Here is a 21,188-nt window from a genome sequence, read left to right on the forward strand (position 1 = left end):
TGGCAACACCCCCCACCCTGCCCAGATGAAAACATATCCAAGCCTAAAAACCCTCCCCCCATTTGCCTCTGTAGTAGAAAAAGGGGAACAGCAAACCCGTTCTCAACCCCACTGCTCTAGGTAAACCTAAAACTGAACCTATGCAGCAGGTTGCCACAACCATCACTCATTCAGCTCCGTTATTATTACGATCATCTGAAACACATGGTGAGACACCCAAAACATTAGATATGCAGCTCTCAGCCTCTGCGGTCTAGCCAGTCCGATGCCTCTTCAGGGGTGGCAAAGAACTTCACCTGCTCACCCTCCTGGACTCTGAGCCGTGCCGGATACATCATCGCATAGACAAGTCCCTTCTCTCTTAGCCGGGTTCTCACCGCCGTGAACTGTCTACGTTGCTTCTGCACTTCTGTAGAAAAGTCCGGGTAGAAGGAGATCCGGGTATTATCAAAATGAATGTCCTTTAGTCGGCGAGCTGCAGCCAGAATAGCATCACGGTCTCTGTAATTTAGGACCTTAAAGATGAAAGGACGAGATGGGGCTCCAGGAGGCAGGGGGCGAGTGGGGATCCTGTGAGCACATTCAACTGCAAAAGTCCCTGATAGATTTATAGGATTAAAGATTTGTTTTATAAGACGTTCCACAAACTCTTCAGGAGAGGGCCCTTCTGCTCTTTCAGGTAAACCCATAATGCGGATGTTGTTCCGTCTGTTACGGTTCTCGGCATCCTCTACCTTCGCCATCAGGGTCTTGACTTGATTCTGTAGCGCATTTATTGCGGAGTCATCACGCTGAACTCTGTCCTCCACATCACTCACTCTCCTTTCCACCTCAGTTGTTCTCTCTCTAATCTTATCAATATCATGTCTGAGAAGAGTAAGATCAGCCTGGACATGGTCGATTTTGACCGTAAGCGCCGTTTGGCAGTTAGTGATGGCCGCCATAACTTTAGCAAGGTCCACTTCTGGGCGCTCAGAGGAGGTCGCAACCTCTCGATCCTCTGTCTGGCTCATATTGTCCAGCATTAATTTAGGTGGATTAGCTGGCCCTGAGGTGCCCGTTTTCCGGCCCATAAGGTGATCTCCCCTTCACCAGTAATAGGAACACTGGCCCTTTAATTAGCTCCCTCACTCAGGGGCAACGGAACAGCAATGGCACCACTCTCAAGCAGATTCTTTTCCTGGGGCCAGGATGTACTTGCCCTACTCAGTTGAGGCGCACTCACCACCCAGTATAGTTGCCAGATGGATGCAGACAGGAGAGCCAAGATCCCGCTTCAATCCTGGGGCATGAAGACGACTGCTCACAGCGTCACAGGTAAGATGGCGCCCGCACCGCCAGACACGTGGGGGACTTCAAGCCGGCAGCCCAGCAGTGAGAGAACCGGGGGGACCACACCGATCAGCAGCTCCAGGACTCACCCAACCACCACCACCGGTGAGTATGATGTTCTTGCGTCTCCACCTCTCCCGCTCTCACCGAGGGGCCCGCAGTGCTGGACAACGCTCCGCTCACAGGCCTCACTCAAAAGGATCCAGCAGACAGTGACCGCAGCAGACACAGAGCAGAAACTCCGGTTACCGGCAAACCGTGAGTTGCGGATCACGTGGGGGTGTCTCTTCCAGGCCAAACGCCCAGACAATCAGGATACTGCAGGATAATGTCGGAGCTGAAACGACTTGCGTCCTCACACCATGACGGCTAGGCCACGCCCCCAATGATAGTTTTATAGCGCTTTTCTCCCTGGAGACTCAAAGCGCTGTGACCCTGCATTCTGCAGTCTCAAAGGTTCGGGAAAAGAGGTGGGTTTTTAGCCTTATTTTAAAGCTGTCCACAGAAGGGGCCTCTCGCACTGATTGTGGGAGTGAGTTCCACAGTGTAGGGACTGCATAGGAAAATGCCCGTGCCCCAAATGATTTTAAGTGGATCCTGGGAATAACCAAATTCATCTTATTGGCGGAGCGGAGGGGCCGTGTAGGGGCATAAAGTTCCAATAGATCCGCTATGTACTTTGGTCCCCTGTGGTTTAGTGCCTTGAATGTCATCAGGAAGATCTTAAAATGGATTCTCCAATTTGTTGACAACCAGTGAAGAGTTTGCAGTACTGCGGAGATATGTGAGCCACGTGGGGCATTGGCTAGGAGTCTGGCTTCTGCATTCTGTACTAGTTGTAATGGGCGCAGAACTTTATCCGGGGATCCGATGAATAGGGCATTGCAGTAGTCCAGGCGGGAGGATACAAATGCATGAATTAGTGTAGGCAGGTCTTCTGCTGGTATAAGGTGTTTAATTCTCGCTATATTTCTCAGATGGAAGAAGAGGATTTGACGACCGCTGATGCCTGCTGTCTGAGTGTTAGCTTTCCCTCCAGGATCACACCCAGGTTTCGCACAGAGTCTTTATATTTCAAGGTATCTCCCCAATTGCTAGTTTGAAGTGTGAGAACTTCTGGACTTTATCCACCATGTGAGGACCGCCTAGTACCAACACCTCTTTTTTGTCCGAGTTCAGCCTCAGCCAGCTGGTGTTCATCCATTTTTGTAATTCCACTAGACAGGCATTGATGGATGCTCATGGGTCGTGAGTGCCAGGTTTGAAGGACTCACGACCCAGTGTTATATCTAGTGTGCCCTTACGGCGATTAAATATATAATTTAATCTTGTGCTATCTTGTATCTCGATCACGAATCCCCACGTTCGTGTTTTGGCCAAGTTATAAGGTACCGCGGGTTGGTTTCTCACCCTATATAATCCCGTTAATGGACTGGGCTTATATCAAACGAGAAGCTGGTGGCAGATACCCGGGCTGAGACAGCGATGTTTTCACTGCGGCAGTGAAAAGGCTCTCTCAGCTTGTTGCCTCTCTGTGTCCGTGTGGACAGGAGGGGTCTGTGTAAACTGTACCAAGCTGACCTTACCTGCTCCTCTGGAGGGTGTAACATCACATTTTTGGTAACCCGTGACCATACCGCGTCTCGTGAGCTCGACATAGGCGACGTCAAGCAAGCACGAGGTGTGGTATCCGTCACATAAGATGATACGGAAACGATTCCGCCTTCTATATGTAGAGCACTTTTGATTTGACAAAAGGATTCTCCAGAAAAAAAAGAGAATCCCAGCAAAAAGCGGCTGGTAACAGGTGAGTGCATAACACAGCATGACAACCTGGAAAATAAGAATTTATAACTCCCATCTGATGGTCTGAGGACCAATGTACCACTGGAGAATGTTCTCTGAGGCAATGGTACTGGTGCAGGATGAGAAACTTATGGGGTCATTTATTAAGACCGGCGTTTTAGACGTCAGTCTTAATACCCCTTGTGCTGGTGCATGATGCACCTAAGTTATGTAGAGGCGCCGGCCTCTACATAACTGAGGCGCATCCACCGCTGTCTTAAATCTACGCTAGCTTCCTTGCTGGCATAGATTTAGATCCTTTTCTACTCCTAAAACAGGCGTAGAATACATGACATGGGGAGGCCAGCCCACCCCTTCCCTGCCCACACCACGCCCCCCTTTTTTAGATCTGGCATAAGCCAGGAAAAGTCACAGATTCGGCCTCAAATCTCCTTTGCGACCAAATCTGAGGCAGATATATGCCAAAAATTGGCGTATATCTATTAATAAATGACCCTCTTAATCTTTTCAAGATGAAACACTTCAACTAGCAGAGAACAGAAGCATTTAAGAGAGTGGCTGCAGTGAAATCCTTAACTCGGGTGAGTTAGTACTCCATAAAAACCTCCTGTGGCTCCAGTATGAATAAAGGTAAAAAAAGGCAACTAATGATGACCAAAACTAAAGACTACAAATTGCAGTAAATTCCAATGAGATTTCACCCTTTCTTTTAGGCCATGGAAGTCAGACTGGGAATATAACCCAAAAATGACTTTGTCATCCACGGTAGAGATGTACGCTTGGGCTGAGGTGATAATGAGTTTGGATATTACAATGGGGTGTTTGGAACCTCTAGTGTTGCCACCAGCTTCCATTTATTCACCTTTAACCTTCTCTTGGAGGCATTTGCTGGATTTCCCAGGTCAGAGCTCCAGACTGCAGTCCATGAGGTGAGCACAGATTGATAGTCAGTGTTGATAAGGATGTTAGGCAGATTTGTGGCAATGAATGCACAAGGAAAGTAGTCAGACACAAGCAGAAGTACTGTCAGAAGACCAAGGTGAGCTAGATCAGTTCTTCAATGCACGAACCAAGCATAAATCATAACCAACACTAACAACAACATGCCGTACACAGACAGTAAACACTAACCTGAGGTTTAGACAAGGTATGGAAGATGATATCACTTTAAATATGCAACCTGTAGTGACATTATCAGGCTGCATCAGATGCCATGGAAACCAGATACAGCTGAGCATTTAGAGCAGGAGCCTGCCAACGGTGAGCTCGAGAGCACTGCTGGACAGCAATAATGCAAGAAGCCACATGTGCGGAGAGGTAAGTAGCACCTTGCATACAGTTTTTACATATGCACAAAGTAGTACTGTTGCCTACAGCGGAGGCGACCACCATGGAAATCATAACAACTGCTGCCTGGGACCTAGGGAGACTTGAAAGATGCAGGATTGGTCTGCAAGAAACACCCAATTGCTCTAGACCAACAGAGAGCAAGCAAGTGGAATTTTAGTCCCAGTGATTGGATGGGCATCTGTACTTCTCGCTGCTTCCCGCAGGTCAGTGACATCAAGACCATGTCACATGGCCTGGGCACATCCCAGCCCCATTGAAGTGAATGGAGATGACCTGCTTCCAGGCCATTGAAATAGTCATGGCGTCACTGGCCTGTGGGAAGCAGTGAGAAGACCGCGGCGCTACTGCAAGTGCCGCTACCTTCTCAAACAGCTGTTAGATCATCAGTAAGAAAAAGGTATAGAACCCCTTTAAATATGAGCTAAATCTTGTTCCACAAGGAAATCCTAAATATCCTGAAATAAAACTTGTCATAGATGTAATGCTATCTTGATCTGCATATACTCATATGACCATGGCATGTAAAGAGGATCACATCTTCTGTGTCTGTGATAACTGTGTATGCAACGTATTTTGTTTGGACAGTGTTGGAAAAACATTCATCTGTAAATGGACCAGATTTACTAATGTGTCTGCACCTAGAACCCATCTAGCAATTTTTTCAAATCACTTAAAGAAGGGAGGCAGGGCTTAGCCGGAAAATCCAGACTTAAAGGGGTTATCCCATCTTAAAACTGTGCCACAATTAATATAGTAACATGGGGCCACATTTATCAAACCTTTTTCAGTAGCACTTGCGCAATTCTTTCTGCCCAAGTGACGTTACTCTACTGGCCTTGCCACTTTCCCAAAAAGGGGAGTGATCAGGGTAGGGGGGGTTGGTACTGGTGGCCCCGCTACATTTATCATCTTCTATGTTGGTTTTCTGGTGTGGAAGAGTGAAATCTATGACAGCCAAGGGCTGGCGTATATTACAGTTCAGGTGCACAGACTGCCAAATGCTGTACCTAATTTATGATAAAGCGTACCTCTCATCATAAATCAGGTGTAGCATCCGGTAGTGCACCTGGTGATCATAGCTCAGCATACGCTGCCGGGCTATGATAAATCTGCCCCATAGGGGGTCATTTACTATTCTGAAATACGCCTAAATTAGGCGTATTTCAGGCGCAGATGGCGATGCAACGGTTAGTTGCCCCTCTATCTTCGACTTAGCCCCACTGACAACTGGTCTGAAATTGTGGGCATGGCGTGGGCAGGCCTGTCTCATTCACCATCTTCTACACCTGTTTTAGGTGTAGAAAATGGTCTAAATGATGCTAGGAAGCTGTCTTACATTTAGAACTGGCACTGGATGCGCCAAAGTTACCTAAAATGCCTTATTAAATGAGCCCCATAGTATGTAAGGCTGAAGACAGACATATATTAATCCAGTTCAGTCTGTTATCCTGCAAAGTTGATCTAGAGGAAGGCAAAAAAATCCTATAATCCATACAATGAATCCTACCATATTTTACAAATTACTTTTATGACCCCTTTTTCTTGGATCATAGTATTCATTTTTCCTCAGGGCTTTGGATACTGGGGGTTTACAATTTAATTGGGACTAAGTGAGAAAAGCATCATTAGCAGCTTTTTCAAAGTCAAGAAAAACTAGAGACAGGAAAGTGGTCAATCAGGATGGCTTTTAGTAGCAGTCAAAGCAGGAAGCAAATCTAAAGAAATATCACCTATTGTATTCTATCCTAACTCCTAAATCTAAACAACTCCAGCACATGCCAATGAGTCCTGATATCCAGGAGCTCCAGGCTCTCCCCACCTCTGCTGCTGATTGACAGGTTTTCTTTTATTACCATCAGTGGTGGGGAGAGAAGGGGGATCATGAATATCAGGACCCATTGGCATGTGCTGGATTGGAGCTGTTTAGTACAAGATTTTAGCAAAGTGGCTGGGTCAGTTAATTAAAGTGACCCAGCATTTTGCTAAGATGATCTGTCACTAGTTTATGTTGCTCTTGGTTATAGCACCATATAACTGCTGACAGATTCGCTTTAATGCTTGACTGTTGTTTCAGGTAATTTTTCACAATAGGCTGACATGGCTGTGCATGAGTAATAACATTATTTCTGTACTTGTCAGTTTTTTCTGAGCTAGTGGATGGAAACTGGTTGGAATCATCTCTGCTATGCACAGGACATGAAGAAACTGGATCCTGCTTCCTAACTATTTGTAGCACACCATAAGAAGCAGCTACAGTATCGGAGGACATTACATAACTGAACAAAGCTGTTTAGATGTCAATCCAGAAGTTAGGCCCCTTTCACACGGGCATTGTGGGAAAATGTGCGGGTGCGTTGCGGGAACACCCGCGATTTTTCTGCACGAGTGCAAAACATTGTAATGCATTTTGCACTCGCGTGAGAAAAATCGCGCGTGTTTGGTACCCAAACCCGAACTTCTTCACAGAAGTTCGGGCTCGGGATCGGTGTTCTGTAGATTGTATTATTTTCCCTTATAACATGGTTATAAGGGAAAATAATAGCATTCTGAATACAGAATGCATAGTAAAACATCGCTGGAGGGGTTAAAAAAAATAAAAAATTAAATTTAACTCACCTTAGTCCACTTGATCGCGTAGCCGGCATCTCCTTCTGGCTTCATCTGATCTCTGTGCAGCAACAGGACCTTTGGTGACGTCATTCCTGTCATCACATGATCCATCACCATGGTAAAAGATCATGTGATGGATCATGTGATGACCGGAATGACGTCACCAAAGGTCCTGTTGCTGCACAGAGATCAGATGAAGCCAGAAGGAGATGCCGGGCCGGATCAAGTGGACTAAGGTGAGTTAAATTATTATTATTATTTTTTTTAACCCCTCCAGCGATGTTTTACTATGCATTCTGTATTCAGAATGCTATTATTTTCCCTTATAACCATGTTATAAGGGAAAATAATAATGATTGGGTCTCCATCCCGATCGTCTCCTAGCAACCGCACTTGCTTGCGGATGCTTGCGGTTTTCACGCAACCCCATTCATTTCTATGGGGCCTGCGTTACGTGAAAAACGCACAAAGAGGAGCATGCTGCGATTTTCACGCAACGCACAAGTGATGCGTGAAAATCACCGCTCATGTGAACAGCCCCATAGAAATGAATGGGTCAGTATTCAGTGCGGGTGCAATGCGTTCACCTCCCGCATCGCATCCGCGCGGAATACTCGCTCGTGTGAAAGGGACCTTAATTAAGACAGCAAATCACCTAAAAACCAGCACTAGTCTCTCTGTATCAGTCTCGCTGCCTCTCTCCAATAGCCCCTCCCTTGTCCAAAGACGCCTGTTTATTCTGATTCTTCACAGAAGACAGATCTGAGCAGTGAATTGAAAGTTACTGAAGAGGAGTGGGGGCAACGTCAGACTGGGGTTCCTAGGGTACTCCAGAGGAACTGATTCTGGTGGCCCACTCTATGGCTACATGGAAATCTGTGGAGGTAAATCGACTGAGTTTACATACCTGCAAAGTGGATATGTTTTTAAATAATCTCATTCACATGCTTTGAATTAAATTCACTGAATAAATTGAACTGCGATGCAGATTTTAAATTATTAGCATGATTTATATGTGGACATCTATTCTTTTTTTTAGGTCTTAAGGGTCCATTCACACGTCCGGCAATGTGCGCATTTTGCCGACTGCACATCGCCAGCACTCTCATAGAAAATGCTTTTTCTGGTCCGCAATTACGGACAAGAATAGGACATGTTCTATTTTTTTGCGTTACGGAAGTGCAGATCCGCAAATGCGGATGCGGACAGCACATTCCGGCCCCATCGAAAATGAATGGGTCCGCACCTGTTCTGCAAAATTGCGGTTTGCAGATGTGTGACTGGACCCTAAAGGGAACTTGTCACGTTGGCCATGATGACTGAGCTGAAGGCAGCAGGTTATAGACAAGGAGATGCTGAGAAGATTGATATATAGTTTTGTGCATGGGTGTAGGAACCCCCAAACAGCATTTTTGCTCGCCGGGTATATTCTTATTCAGTAAACTGCGAGTTGTTTATATCGTTAAATTTTAAGTGTGTGTGTGTGAGAAAAATCTCACAACAAAAAAATATGCAAAAGGAACAGTTCTTTGTTTATCAGGTCACAGAAATTAACCAGACGTTTGGCATATATTTCAGTTATTCCAGGTACTTTCTCTGGCACCCCCCGCAAAACAATAATCTCCCCTTATATATAATTTACTTACAGTTCCAATCATGTGCCAGTAATAACAGCCCCCCCAATCATGTGCCAGTAATAACAGCCCCCCCAATCATGTGCCAGTAATAACAGCCCCCCCAATCATGTGCCAGTAATAACAAACCCCCATCATGTGCCAGTAATAACAGCCCCCCCAATCATGTGCCAGTAATAACAGCCCCCCCCCATTATGTGCCAGCAATAACAGGGCCCGGCCCCCCCAATCATGTTCCAGTAAAACTAAGTATTGTATATATTTAAAAAAAAATTAACACTTATACTTACCTCTTTGGAGCGATGCCGATGCAAGCCTCTTCCGGCCTGTGTCCCGCGCTGTGCGGCTCAGGTGGCGCGATGACGTCATCGCGCCGCCTACGCCGGCCTCTGATAGGCTGCCGGGCGGCAGCCTATCAGAGGAACAGGAAAGGGACACACCTCTCCCCTGCTCCTCCGCACAGCCTTCTGTTTGTATCGCTGTCCTGAGGACGGCGATACAAACAGATCACTATGGAGATAAGCGCTTCCACAATGGAAGCGCTCATCTCAGTGCCCCGTCACTGCCGCACACATTGCCCTGCTGCCACTGGGGGGGATTTCACCATACCTGTCCCCCCTGCATTATTTCCTGGGGGGGATCCGTCCCCCCCCACCCCCGTCCCTCCCGGTTCCTACGCCCATGGTTTTGTGGGAAAAGATTCAGTAAAACCTGTAATTTATACATTTAAACTCCTGCTCATTCTGGGCTTAGAAGTCAAGGAGGTGGTCCTATCAGTGATTGACAGCTATGTCTGTATACACAGTCAGCTCAGCTCAGACCCCAATATGAATGACCCCCAATCAGACCTCAGATAAGAGCCCCATGCCTCATAGCAGCCCCCAGTGCCTCTCCAGCAGCCCCGTGCATCTCCAGAAGCCCCCAGTGCCTCTCATCTGCCCCCCAGTACCTCTCATCAGTCCCCAGTGCCTCTCATCAGCCAGTAATAAGAGCCCCCCCAATCATGTGCCAGTAATAACAGCCCCCCAAACATGTGCCAGTAATAAGAGCTCCCCCAATCATGTGCCAGTAATAACAGCCCCCCAATCATGTGCCAGTAATAACAACCCCCCCATCATGTGCCAGTAATAACAGCCCCACCAATCATGTGCCAGTAATAACAGCCCCCCAATCATGTGCCAGTAATAACAGCCCCCCCCAATCATGTGCCAGTAATAACAGCCCCCCCATCATGTGCCAGTAATAACAGCCCCCCCAATCATGTGCCAGTAATAACAGCCCGCCAATCATGTGCCAGTAATAACAGGCTACAGCCCCCCCAATCATGTGCCAGTAATAACAGCCCCCCCCCCAATCATGTGCCAGTAATAACAGGGCCCCCCCCCATTATGTGCCAGTAATAACAGGGTCCCCCCCCATTATGTGCCAGTAATAACAGGCCCCCCCCCCATTATGTGCCAGTAATAACAGGCCCCCCCCCCCCATTATGTGCCAGTGATAACAGGGCCCCCCCCCCATTATGTGCCAGTAATAACAGGGCCCGGCCCCCCCAATCATGTTCCAGTAAAACTAAGTATTGTATATATTTTTTTAAAAAATAACACTTAAGGCTGTTTCACACGAGCGGATGCCGTGCGTGGCATTCGCTCCGTGAAAGAGTGCCAAGACCCGATGCAGACTGCAGAGGCACGGAGCATTAACATGACTGATAATGCTCCGTGCCTCTCTGTGATCTCTTTACTACGAAATCACAGTTGTCACTTAGGTGGTCCTATCAGTGATTGACAGCTGTCTCTGTATACACAGTCATAGAGGGAAGGCTGTCAATCACTGATAGGATTGCCTCCTTGTCTTCAAAGCTCAGAATAAGCAGGAGTTTAAATGAATAAATTACAAGTTATGCCGAATCTTTTCCATTAAAAATATATATCAATCTGTTCAGCCCCTAATGCTCTATAGCACGCTGCCTGCAGCTGAGACACTGTGGTCAACGTGACAAGTTCTCTTTAACACACGCCTCCCTGATGGTATTGCATGATGGATAAGTATGTGCCTGTATAAGTATTGAGAATACCTTAAATCCTGCCGAAATTTCCAACTCCTTTTGCTGAAATGCAGCCCTAAACTTGGAAGGAACCTCTGCCATTCTTCACTGCTGACTGCAGACACTCATTATCATAACACTCTCCAAGTTTTTTACTTCAAATTTTGACTCATTAGTCCAGAGCACCTGATGCCACTTTTCTGCACCCCATCTCTGATGTTTTTGTGTTACATGGTTTTGCTTCCACCTTGAAGGTATGGCTTTCTAATCACAATTCTTCCATGCAGACCACTTCTGGCCAGTCTTCTCTGAACATTAGATTACATGAAGAGACAGAAAGATTTGAGCAAGCCTTTTGCACAGTTTTTATGAAATGACAGTTACTCTTTAAGTATTGCCAGCTATTTCTTAAAATTTGCTAGGTCACAAATGCTTTCAGTGGCAACCGTGGTTCTATACAATCTTACTGAATGTCACAAACGTACTTAAAAAATAAAAACAATGGGAGAGATTTATCAAACCTGGTGTAAAGTAAAACTGGCTTAGTTGCCCATAGCAGCCAATCAGATTCCACCTTTCATTTTCCAAAGGAACTCTGAAAAAGGTTGAATCTGATTGGTTGCTATTAGCACCAGTTTTGATAAGTATCCCCCAATGTGTTGCTGTTAAGACTATGAACCAAAATAAAGAAATGCTTTCAAAATCAGTGTTGTACACCTTAATGAAGGGAGCTTGTGGGTGTGGACTAAACCACCCGAGTATACACTCTAAAGATTATTATTATTATTATTATTATTATTATTATTATAATACCTTCTAGTATCTTCCCCTCCTCTTTCAAACATTCAGTCATAACCCCATTATTAACCCCTTGAATACCAGAGGATTTTTCATTTTTGTATTTTTCTTTTTCTTCAATCCTTCTGGAGCCATAACTTTTTTATTTCTCCATTCACCTAGCCGTATGATGGCTTGTGTTTTGCGGGACAAGTTGTAATTTTTAATGCCCCAATTTAATATGGCATATAATGTAGTTGGAAGCAGGAAAAAATGGGATGGAATTGGAAAAACAAACGCAAATCTGCCACAGTTTTACAGGGTTTGTCTCTACGGCGTTCCCTATGCAGTAAAACTGACCTGTTCACATCATTCTCTGGGTCAGTATGATTACAACGATACCACATTTATATAGTTTTTCTTGTTTTTTAATACTGAAAAAAATGACAGCACCACATGGAGGATGTCCCCCCATCCACTGCAGGGACAGGAAACAAAAAGAAGTTAAAAGCTCCTTTTCCCTCTCACCCGCCAGTGTTTTTCCTGTCCCAGCAGCGGATGGGTTCAGAGAGGTCGACAGATTGTGGCTGGGGTTGGATCGGGGGTTTGGGCCTCTCCTTCCACCCGGCAATGGTTACTGCTAAAACCCCTCCAAAGGAGGTCCCTTAGCATAAAATTTCCCCCAGACCTCAGGTACCTGTAGGCCAAGTGGCTGATGGGGGTCAGTTCCAGGAATGCACTGTTGCGGTCTGGGGAGCTGGTTCCCATATCCCCGTGGGGGCTCTGGGCACCGGATTCCTCTTGCTGCGCATTAAGCTTTAGTGGGTCCGGACCTGCATGAAGCGGAAGTTCCTGGCCTGTGCTGAGATGCCGACAACAGGCATGTGCTGCGTGGGACGTTATTTCCGGTTGAGGCCGGAAACAAGATGGCAGCGCCCATGAAGTAGCATGGAAAGAGTATGCTTTCCCTTAGTGCTGAATGCGGTGTTTTTCACAAAAATAATAATAACTACTGATGTCCAAAGGACTAATATACACCTATTAATTCAGCACCTATTCCAAAGTACCTAATACTTAACTTTTATTGGTGTGCTAGTAAAATAAACTGGTAACTTGATTAAATGTTAAAAATTCCAGTGCGTCGCAGTCCTCACTTGTCTATTACAGTTACTATAGTGTTATACAGCATCCCCTTTCACAATGTGGGGTACAGGTCGCTCCTAATCATCAATGATGCAGCTGGCTGCGCGCTGCCAGCATGCTATAGACCTAGTGTTGCGATTCCCCTTATGCTGTTTGGGGCTGCACACTGCACTGTATTAAAACTGAAGCCTCACGCTGCCCCCCGACATGTTTCGCCGTGACCGGCGTCTTCAGGGGTTAGGGCAGAGGGAAGTAGCATGATGCAGGATTAGTCACGGAAGAAGAGAGGAGGGGAAATGCGGTCACAGGAACGGTAAGTGAACCCTGTGGTATTTAAACATGGTCAATTACACCAAACCGTGTTCCTCCATTATGGATGCCCCTAGCTCTGGCCTCAAAGAGCAGGTCCCCAGAGCCTCCTGTGCTAGGACATGTATGTTACCTCACTTATCCCTGTCCTTTGGTATACTAGCATTACTTGTGTTAAGGACATGTCCGTCATATCTTCCTAGGGGGTGAAGGAGGGCACCCATAAGGTGGAGCCCAAAAATAAGCCTAAAAGATGTGCTACTTGCAACAAGAGGCTTCAGGATGCATATACAAACAGTTGTGTTCTGAATGTTTGAGTAAAATAACGAGGGAAGAGCAACCTTCTTTGCTGATGGACTTAACATCGATTATACGTGAAAAAGTGAAAGTGTCAGTTTCATCCCTAATGCCCTCCCCGGTAATGGTTAACACCACCAGATCCAAAAGACCCAGGGAGGACTTGGAATCCGATTCGGAGGAGATGGAGCTTAGGTATACCCAGTCAGATGAAGAGGGAGAGGAAGAAAGTGAAGACTTCCTTCCTTCCACATCCTATGTTGAGGAGAGGAAATATTGCTTCTCGTCAGCGGATATGGATTCTTTAGTTACGGCCATAAGAGAAACCATGGATATAGAAGAGATCCAGCAAAAAATATCACTGCAGGATGAAATGTTTGCAGGCCTAAGGGCAAAAAAGAGGAAGATCTTTCCGATAAATGCGAACCTAAAAGAAATGATGTTAGAGGAATGGGAAGAAGTGGAGAGGAAACTCTTTATTCCCAGAGAGTTTAAAAATCGTCTTGCTTTTGGTAAGATGGAAACAAAATTATGGAATGAGATCCCAAATACTGATGTACCAGTAGCCAGAGTGGCAAAGAAAACGTCCATGCCCTTTAAGGATTCCTCTCAGCTCAAGGATCCGATGAATCGGAAAGCTGACTGACTTTTGATAAAGACCTGGGAAACCTCCTCGGCCTTAATCAGTACGAATATAGCCGCTGCATCTGTAGAAAGATCTATGCCATTATAGTAAACACAATTAGAGAACCATTTAAAGATGGGAACTCCCAGGGAGGATATCCTGGAATCCCTCCCCTTATTGAAAAGTGCTACGGCATTCGTAGCTGATTCCTCAGCAGAATCGGTCAGATTTGCCTCCAAGAATGGAGCCCTCTCAAACACGGCTAGAAGGGCTCTCTGGCTAAAAAACTGGTAAGGTGACATCCCTTCCAAAAATAAACTTTGTGCAATTCCGTTTTCGGGAGCATATGTCTTTGGTCCAGTCTTGGACAAAATACTTGAGAAAGCTTTGGACAAAAAGAAAGGCTTTCCAGAAGAAAGAGCCCAAAAATCTTAACCCCAACAGTTTCCAAAACAGGCAATGACACCAGACCAGTGGGGGGAAGACTAAAACTCCTTCCGGCGTGGTGCAAAATAACACAGAATCAGTGGGCACAGCAAATAATACAAGAAGGGTACAGAATAGAGTTCATGTCAATTCCTCAGGAAAAATACACAATAACGAACTATGGAGAGCAATCAGTCCAACAAAACTTAATAAGGAACGTAACAAAATAAAAATAAATTAGGGGTAATAGTCCACGTACCAAAAATTCAGGAAGGCAAAGGGTATTATTCAAAACTTTTTCTAATAAAAAAACCAGATGGGACTTTCAGATCCATTATAAATCTAAAGTTACTGAACATATGGATAAAATACAGTTGTTTCAAGATGGAATCCATCAGATCCACAATACTTCTAATCTCTGCGGGATCTGTAATGTGTGCCCTAGACTTAAAGGAAGCATATTACCATGTGCCAATCCACCCAGATTATCAAAAATTTCTATGTTTTGCAATATGGGAAGAGGGAGAAGTAAAACATTATCAGTTTCAATGTTTGCCGTTCGGAATATCCTCTGCCCCCCGGGTATTCACAAAATTAATAGTAGAAATTATAGCCTTTCTCAGACAGAAAGATCTAAAAATAATTCCATATCTGGATGACTTCCTCTTAATTGCGGATTCAGTTCAAGATTTAGTCTCCCAAAGACAGACGGTTATTTCTCTCCTGCAGGATCTTGGATGGATTCTGAATGTAGAGAAATCAGACTTAATACCAGGCACCAGAAAAATATTTTTAGGGACGCTGCTGGATTCCACAGTACAAAGATCTTTCTTACCTCAAAACAAACAAGAAAACCTGAGGGAAGAAATCGGTTTCAGAAAAAATCTGTATGCACAATAAGAGAAGCCATGAGGGTTCTTGGGTTGATGACAGCCTATATTGCGACAGTTCCTTGGAACCAATTTCACTCGAGGCCATTACAACAGATGATTCTCTCCGTATGGGACGGAGACCATCGGTCCTTGAATCAAAAGATCCGGATTCAGGAAGAAGCCCGGAAGTCCTTGGATTGGTGGGAAAGATCAGAAAGCCTCACGACAGGAGTTCCTTGAAACCTAAATCCATACATTGTGGTAACTATGGATGCCAGCCTATAGAGGGCTGGGGAGCCAATATTTCAGGACAATCTTTTCAAGGGAGCTGGAACCAAAAGATAAAAGGAAAATCCTTGAATTACCGGGAACTCAGTGCAGTGTGGGAGACCCTGATAAAAGGAGAAAGTCTTTTATTGGGTCAACATATAAGGGTCCTATCGGACAACATGACAACTGTTGCCTTTCTCAAACACCAAGGGGGGATGAGATACCCTCTACTACAACATCTTTCTCACCAAATATTCACTTGGGCAGAAAAGAAAGTGTTGTCAATCTCGGCATTACATCTAAAAGTTTCCGAAAATCAGGTCGTGGACTTCCTAAGTAGTGTTGATCACGAATATTCGAATTTCAAATTTTTATCGCGAATATAGGTACTTCTAAAATTCGCGAATATTTCGAATATAGTGATATATATTCGTAATTTCGAATATTCGATTTTTCTTTTAATCAGTACACATGATCCCTCCCTGCTTCTAGCTTGTGGGCCAATGAGAAGGCTGCAGTATATTTAACTTTAGGAGTAGTGTTGTTTGCGAATTTTCGTAATGCAAATTTTTATTGCGAATTTTTTAACTTACAACTATTAGACAAAGAAGATTATAGCACTATATTAGCTAAATTGCTCTATATTAGTTTTCTTTCCCGAATATTCGCTATATTGCTATAACTTTGTTTTTTCGAATATTCGTAATATTCTAAAACAAGAATATATAGCAATATAGTGAATATTCGAAAAAAAACGAATATAGATCAATTTAGCTAATATAGTGCTATAATCTTCTTTGTCTAATAGTTGTAATTTTTTTCTCATCTGAAGTTCAGATTGGAAAAAAATTACAACTATAAAAAAAAAAGATTATAGCACTATATTAGCTAAATTGCTCTATATTAGTTTTTTTTTGAATATTCGCTATATTGCTATATATTCTTGTTTTAGAATATTACGAATATCCGAAAAAACGAAGTTATAGCAATATAGCGAATATTCTAAAAGAAAAAAACGAATCTAGAGCAATTTAGCTAATATAGTGCTATAATCTTCTTTGTCTAATAGTTGTAAGTTGAAAAATTTGCAATAAAAATTCGCATTACGAAAATTCGCATATTAGGCTACTTTCACACTTGCGTTCGGGGTTCCGCTTGGGAGCTCCGTTTGAAGGCTCTGACAAGCGGCCCCGAATGGATCCGTACTGCCCCAATGCATTCTGAGTGGATGCGGATCCGCTCAGAATGCATCAGTTTGGCACTGTTTGGCCTTACCAGTAGGAGGAGCTCCCGGCCGGGCACAGACATCGCAGGTAAGTATAATGCTTCTATTTATTGCTAAGTAACCATGGCAGCCAAGACTGCAATAGCGTCTTGGCTGCCATGGTAACCGATCGGAGCCCCAGCGATTAAACTGGGACTCCGATCGGAACTCTCCGCTGCCACCAATGATGGGGGGGGGGTGATTTTAATTAGGGGGGGGAAGAGGGGAGGCCGCACTGGTCACATTTAATACTGGGAATCCGCACTGGCCACCAATGAATATAGAGGGAGAGGGGCCGCACTGGTCACATTTACTACTGGGGGGGGCCGCACTGGCCACCAATGAATATAGAGGCAGGGGGGCCGCACTGGTCACATTTAATACTGGGGAGGGAGGGGGGCCGCACTGGCCACCAATGCGTTAAATACAGGGGGGGAGGGGGGGTCTGCCCCCTGCTGCCTGGCAGCACCTGCCAGGCAGCAGGGGGCAGTCATGTACACAGTTCTCAGTATATTCTAACTTGAAGCGTCCCCATCACCATGGGAACGCCTCTGTGTTAGAATATACTGTCGGATCTGAGTTTCACAAAGTGAAAAATCAGATCTGTAAAAACCAGTTATGCAGACGGATTCGTTCTGAACTGATGCAAGCGTTTGCATTATAGGAGCGGATCCGTCTGTGCAGACACCAGAACGCAAGTGTGAAAGTAGCCTTACACGATCATTACCTTGCCGATTTTTCGAGTAAAAAAAACGTAGAATATAACGAATATTCGAATTTGCGAATATTCGACGAATATTCTACAAAATATTCGCGAAATATCGTGAATTCGAATATAACCCCTGCCGCTCATCACTATTCCTAAGCAGGCATCAGCTAGACCCAAGCAAGTGGTCTCTGAACAAACAGGTATTTCAGGATCTATCCTAGAGATGGGGGTATCCCCAGATAGACCTGTTTGCCACAAAGAAGAACACTCAAGTAAGTTCTTTCTTCTCTCTATATCCCAGAGATCATCCATCAGCTATCGATGCCCTGTCCCAGACCTGGGACATGGAGCTAGCATACGCATTTCCTCTGTTACCTCTAATACCAGCGGTTCTCAGAAATATCAGGTTGAATTCAGCAAAAGGTATTTTCATAGGCCCGTTTTGGCCAAAACAAGCATGGTTCCCCACTCTGAAATCCATGTCCTTGGAACAACCAATAACCCTGCCTCAGAGACCAGACCTCTTAACTCAAGGCCCGATTTGGAACCCGGATGTCAACAAGCTGAAACTGACAGCGTGGATCCTGAGAGGAACTTACTAAAACTAAAGGAATTATCTGACAAAGTAATATCAGCCTTACAGAAAGTTCATAAACAGGTTACTTCTCAAAATTACAAGAAGATATGGAAAGAAAACTGTTACTGGATATCTTTGAAGGCAAGAGATCCATTATCCCCTAAACTAGCAGAGATCCTTCAAGAAGGTTTTTATATGGGTCTCAGACCCAGTACCCTTAAAGTAAAAGTGTTTGCGTTAAGTTGGTTCCTAATTGTTCCCTAGCCGAAAATAGGTGGGTGAGTAGGTTCATAAAAGCAACCATTAGAATTACACCAACTCTGCTCTTCCAATCTCCCAACATGGCCGACAAATCCGAGAAGGAGAATCCTATGCGTGAGCTGAGGATCCATAAACTGTGCCTCAATATCTGTGTTGGGGAGAGTGGTGACAGACTGACCCGAGCAGCTAAAGTGCTGGAACAGCTCACCGGGCAGACCCCTGTCTTTTCTAAGGCTCGCTACACCGTGAGATCTTTTGGAATCAGGAGAAATGAAAAGATCACAGTTCACTGTACAGTTCGGGGAGCTAAAGCAGAAGAAATTCTTGAGAAAGACCTTAAGGTTCGAGAATATGAACTGAGGAAGAACAACTTCTCTGACACGGGAAACTTTGGTTTTGGTATCCAGGAGCACATTGATCTGGGAATTAAATACGACCCAAGCATTGGCATCTATGGGCTGGATTTCTATGTGGTACTTGGGTGCCCGGGATTCAGTATTGCAGACAAAAAGCGCAAGGCTGGCACTATTGGTGCAAAGCACAGAATTGGTAAAGAGGAAGCAATGCGCTGGTTCCAACAGAAGTACGATGGAATCATCCTTCCTGGAAAATGAGCTCCGTCAGTTTATATAAAATCAATAAAATATCTTCTGAAAAAAAAAAGAATTAGACCAACTCTAAAAACATCAGTGCGTCCCTGGGATTTAACGGTTGTTCTAAATTAGGGGTGGGGAACCTTTTTGCTGCCGAGGGCCATTTGGATATTAGTAACATCGCTCGCAGGCCATCCAAAATTCTCAACTTAAAAATTTGACTGCTATATTTGGTCAAACATATAGCTGACTTGGGGGTAAGTTACAGAAATTGCGCTTCAATTAAAAAAAATCTAGATTGCTGTATTTTTGCACCACAAAATGGCGCCTGCACTATATATATTACATATAGTACAGGCGCCATTTTGACCAAACATAGCAGTCAAATTTTTAAGTTCAGAATGTTATTTATTTAGTTCTTGATTTAGCATTAATGGCAGCCAAGCTGTCCCTGCCTTTGACTCTTTCTCAGTCTCAGATCTGCCCCCCACCTCCATCAGCCTCCTATCAGACCCCCCAGCCTACATCAGCCTCAGATCAGACTCCCATCAGATCTCTCAGCCTCAGATCAGACCCATATTAGACCCTCCCTAGCCTCAGATCAGCCCCCATCAGACCCCTCAGCCTCAGATCATACCCCCCAGCCTCAGATCAGACCCCCATCAGACCCCCTCAGCTTCAGATCAGACCCCCGTCAGACCCTTCCTAGACTCAGATCAGCCTCCATCAGACCCCCAACCTCATATCAGACTTCTCAGCCTCAGATCAGACACCCCCAGCCTCAGATCATACTCCTACCAGACCCCCCAGCCTCAGATCAGACCCCCATCAGACCCCCAGCCTCAGGTCAGACTCCCATCCGACCCCTTAGCCTCAGATCAGACCCCCAGCCTCAGATCAGACCCCGAGCCTCAGATCAGACCCTCCCAGCCTTAGATCAGACCCCCATAAGACCCCCAGCCTCAGGTCAGACTCCTATCCGACCCCTTAGCCTCAGATCAGACCCCCAGCCTCAGATCAGACCCTCCCAGCCTCAGATCACACCCCCATCAGACCTCCCAGCCTCAGATCACACCCCCATCAGACCCTCCCTAGCCTCACATCAGCCCTTGTCAGACCCTCCCTAGCCTCAGATCAGACCCTCATCAGACCCTCCCTACCCTCCCCAACCTCATATCAGGCCCATCAGACCTCTCAGTCTCAGATCAGACCCCTCCCAGCCTCAGATCAGCCCCTCCCCACCCCAATTAACCTCAGATCAGCCCCTTTAAGACCCCCCAGCATCCAATCAGATGATTAAAAAAATAAATACACTTACCTCTCCAGCTCCGGACGGCGCTGCCACTTGGCAGATTCACTTACCCTCCCTGGTCTTTTTCCCGCAGGGCTGTACTGTAACCTGACAGCACACAGTGTCAGGTCATAGTGCACATCTATGTGCACTATGTCCGGATGCTGAATGTGTCAGGACACACAGCAGGGCCGGAAGACAACCAAGGAAGGTGAGGACAGCAAGTGTAGTGCTGTTCTCCCCTCCCTTGCCTCCCGCATGCTAATGACCGCTTCCACAATGGAAGCGGTCATTAGCATTTTCACTATATGTTCTTGCAGGGGGCCGTATGTTCCCCACCCATGTTCCAAATGATTTAGCTAGTGAACCGTATACAAAATATTTCAATAAAACATCTTACCCTAAAAACAGCCTTCTCTGTGGCGATAACATCGGCACGCAGAATAGGAGAAATCCATGCTTTAACTACTAGGGAGCCCTACCTAAAAATTCTCAAAGATAGACTGATACTAAAACTAGATCCCACTTTCCTTCCAAAATGAGGAAATGGTACTGCCATCCTTTTGTGTGGAACCAAAAAACGACAAAGAAAGGAGATTTCACATGTTTGATGTCAAAAGATCCCTTATAACCTATCTAGATTCGACTAACTCTTTTAGGAAAGATACAAATATTTTCGTTCAATTCACAGGCAGAAACAAAGGCAAGAAAGTTTCCAAAACGACATTGGCCAGATGGGTAAAGATGGCCATTATAGAGACTTATAATCTTCAAGGGATTTCATGTACGCAAAATATCAAAGTCCATTCCACTAGAGCAGTGGCGGCTTCATGGGCAGAACATGCAGAGGCATCAATGGAACAAATATGCAAGGCAGCGACCTGGTCAAGATCGGATACCTTTTGTAGACATTATAGATTAGATATAGAAAATAGCCAAGATCAGCGGATCAAGCTGTAGTCCCTCCCTAATTAGGCTACTCATCTGGTATGTCTCTA

General features: G+C 45.2%; 1 protein-coding gene across 1 annotated transcript; it reads left to right on the plus strand.

Annotated features, from left to right (window-relative positions):
* The first annotated feature begins 18,364 nt into the window (after positions 1 to 18,364).
* LOC120994899 (60S ribosomal protein L11-like) lies at positions 18,365 to 18,969 on the plus strand. Its single transcript, XM_040423780.1, has one exon. It carries the CDS (start codon positions 18,387 to 18,389, stop codon positions 18,918 to 18,920), a length of 534 nt encoding a protein of 177 aa, XP_040279714.1. The 5' UTR covers positions 18,365 to 18,386; the 3' UTR covers positions 18,921 to 18,969.
* The last annotated feature ends 2,219 nt before the right edge of the window (positions 18,970 to 21,188 follow it).

The sequence above is a fragment of the Bufo bufo genome, chromosome 3 (assembly GCF_905171765.1).
Source record: "Bufo bufo chromosome 3, aBufBuf1.1, whole genome shotgun sequence".
NCBI lineage: Eukaryota > Metazoa > Chordata > Amphibia > Anura > Bufonidae > Bufo > Bufo bufo.

Bases quoted from the DNA above. Each gene is read 5' to 3' on its own strand.
- LOC120994899 (XM_040423780.1), top strand. From the start codon at position 18,387: ATGGCCGACAAATCCGAGAAGGAGAATCCTATGCGTGAGCTGAGGATC.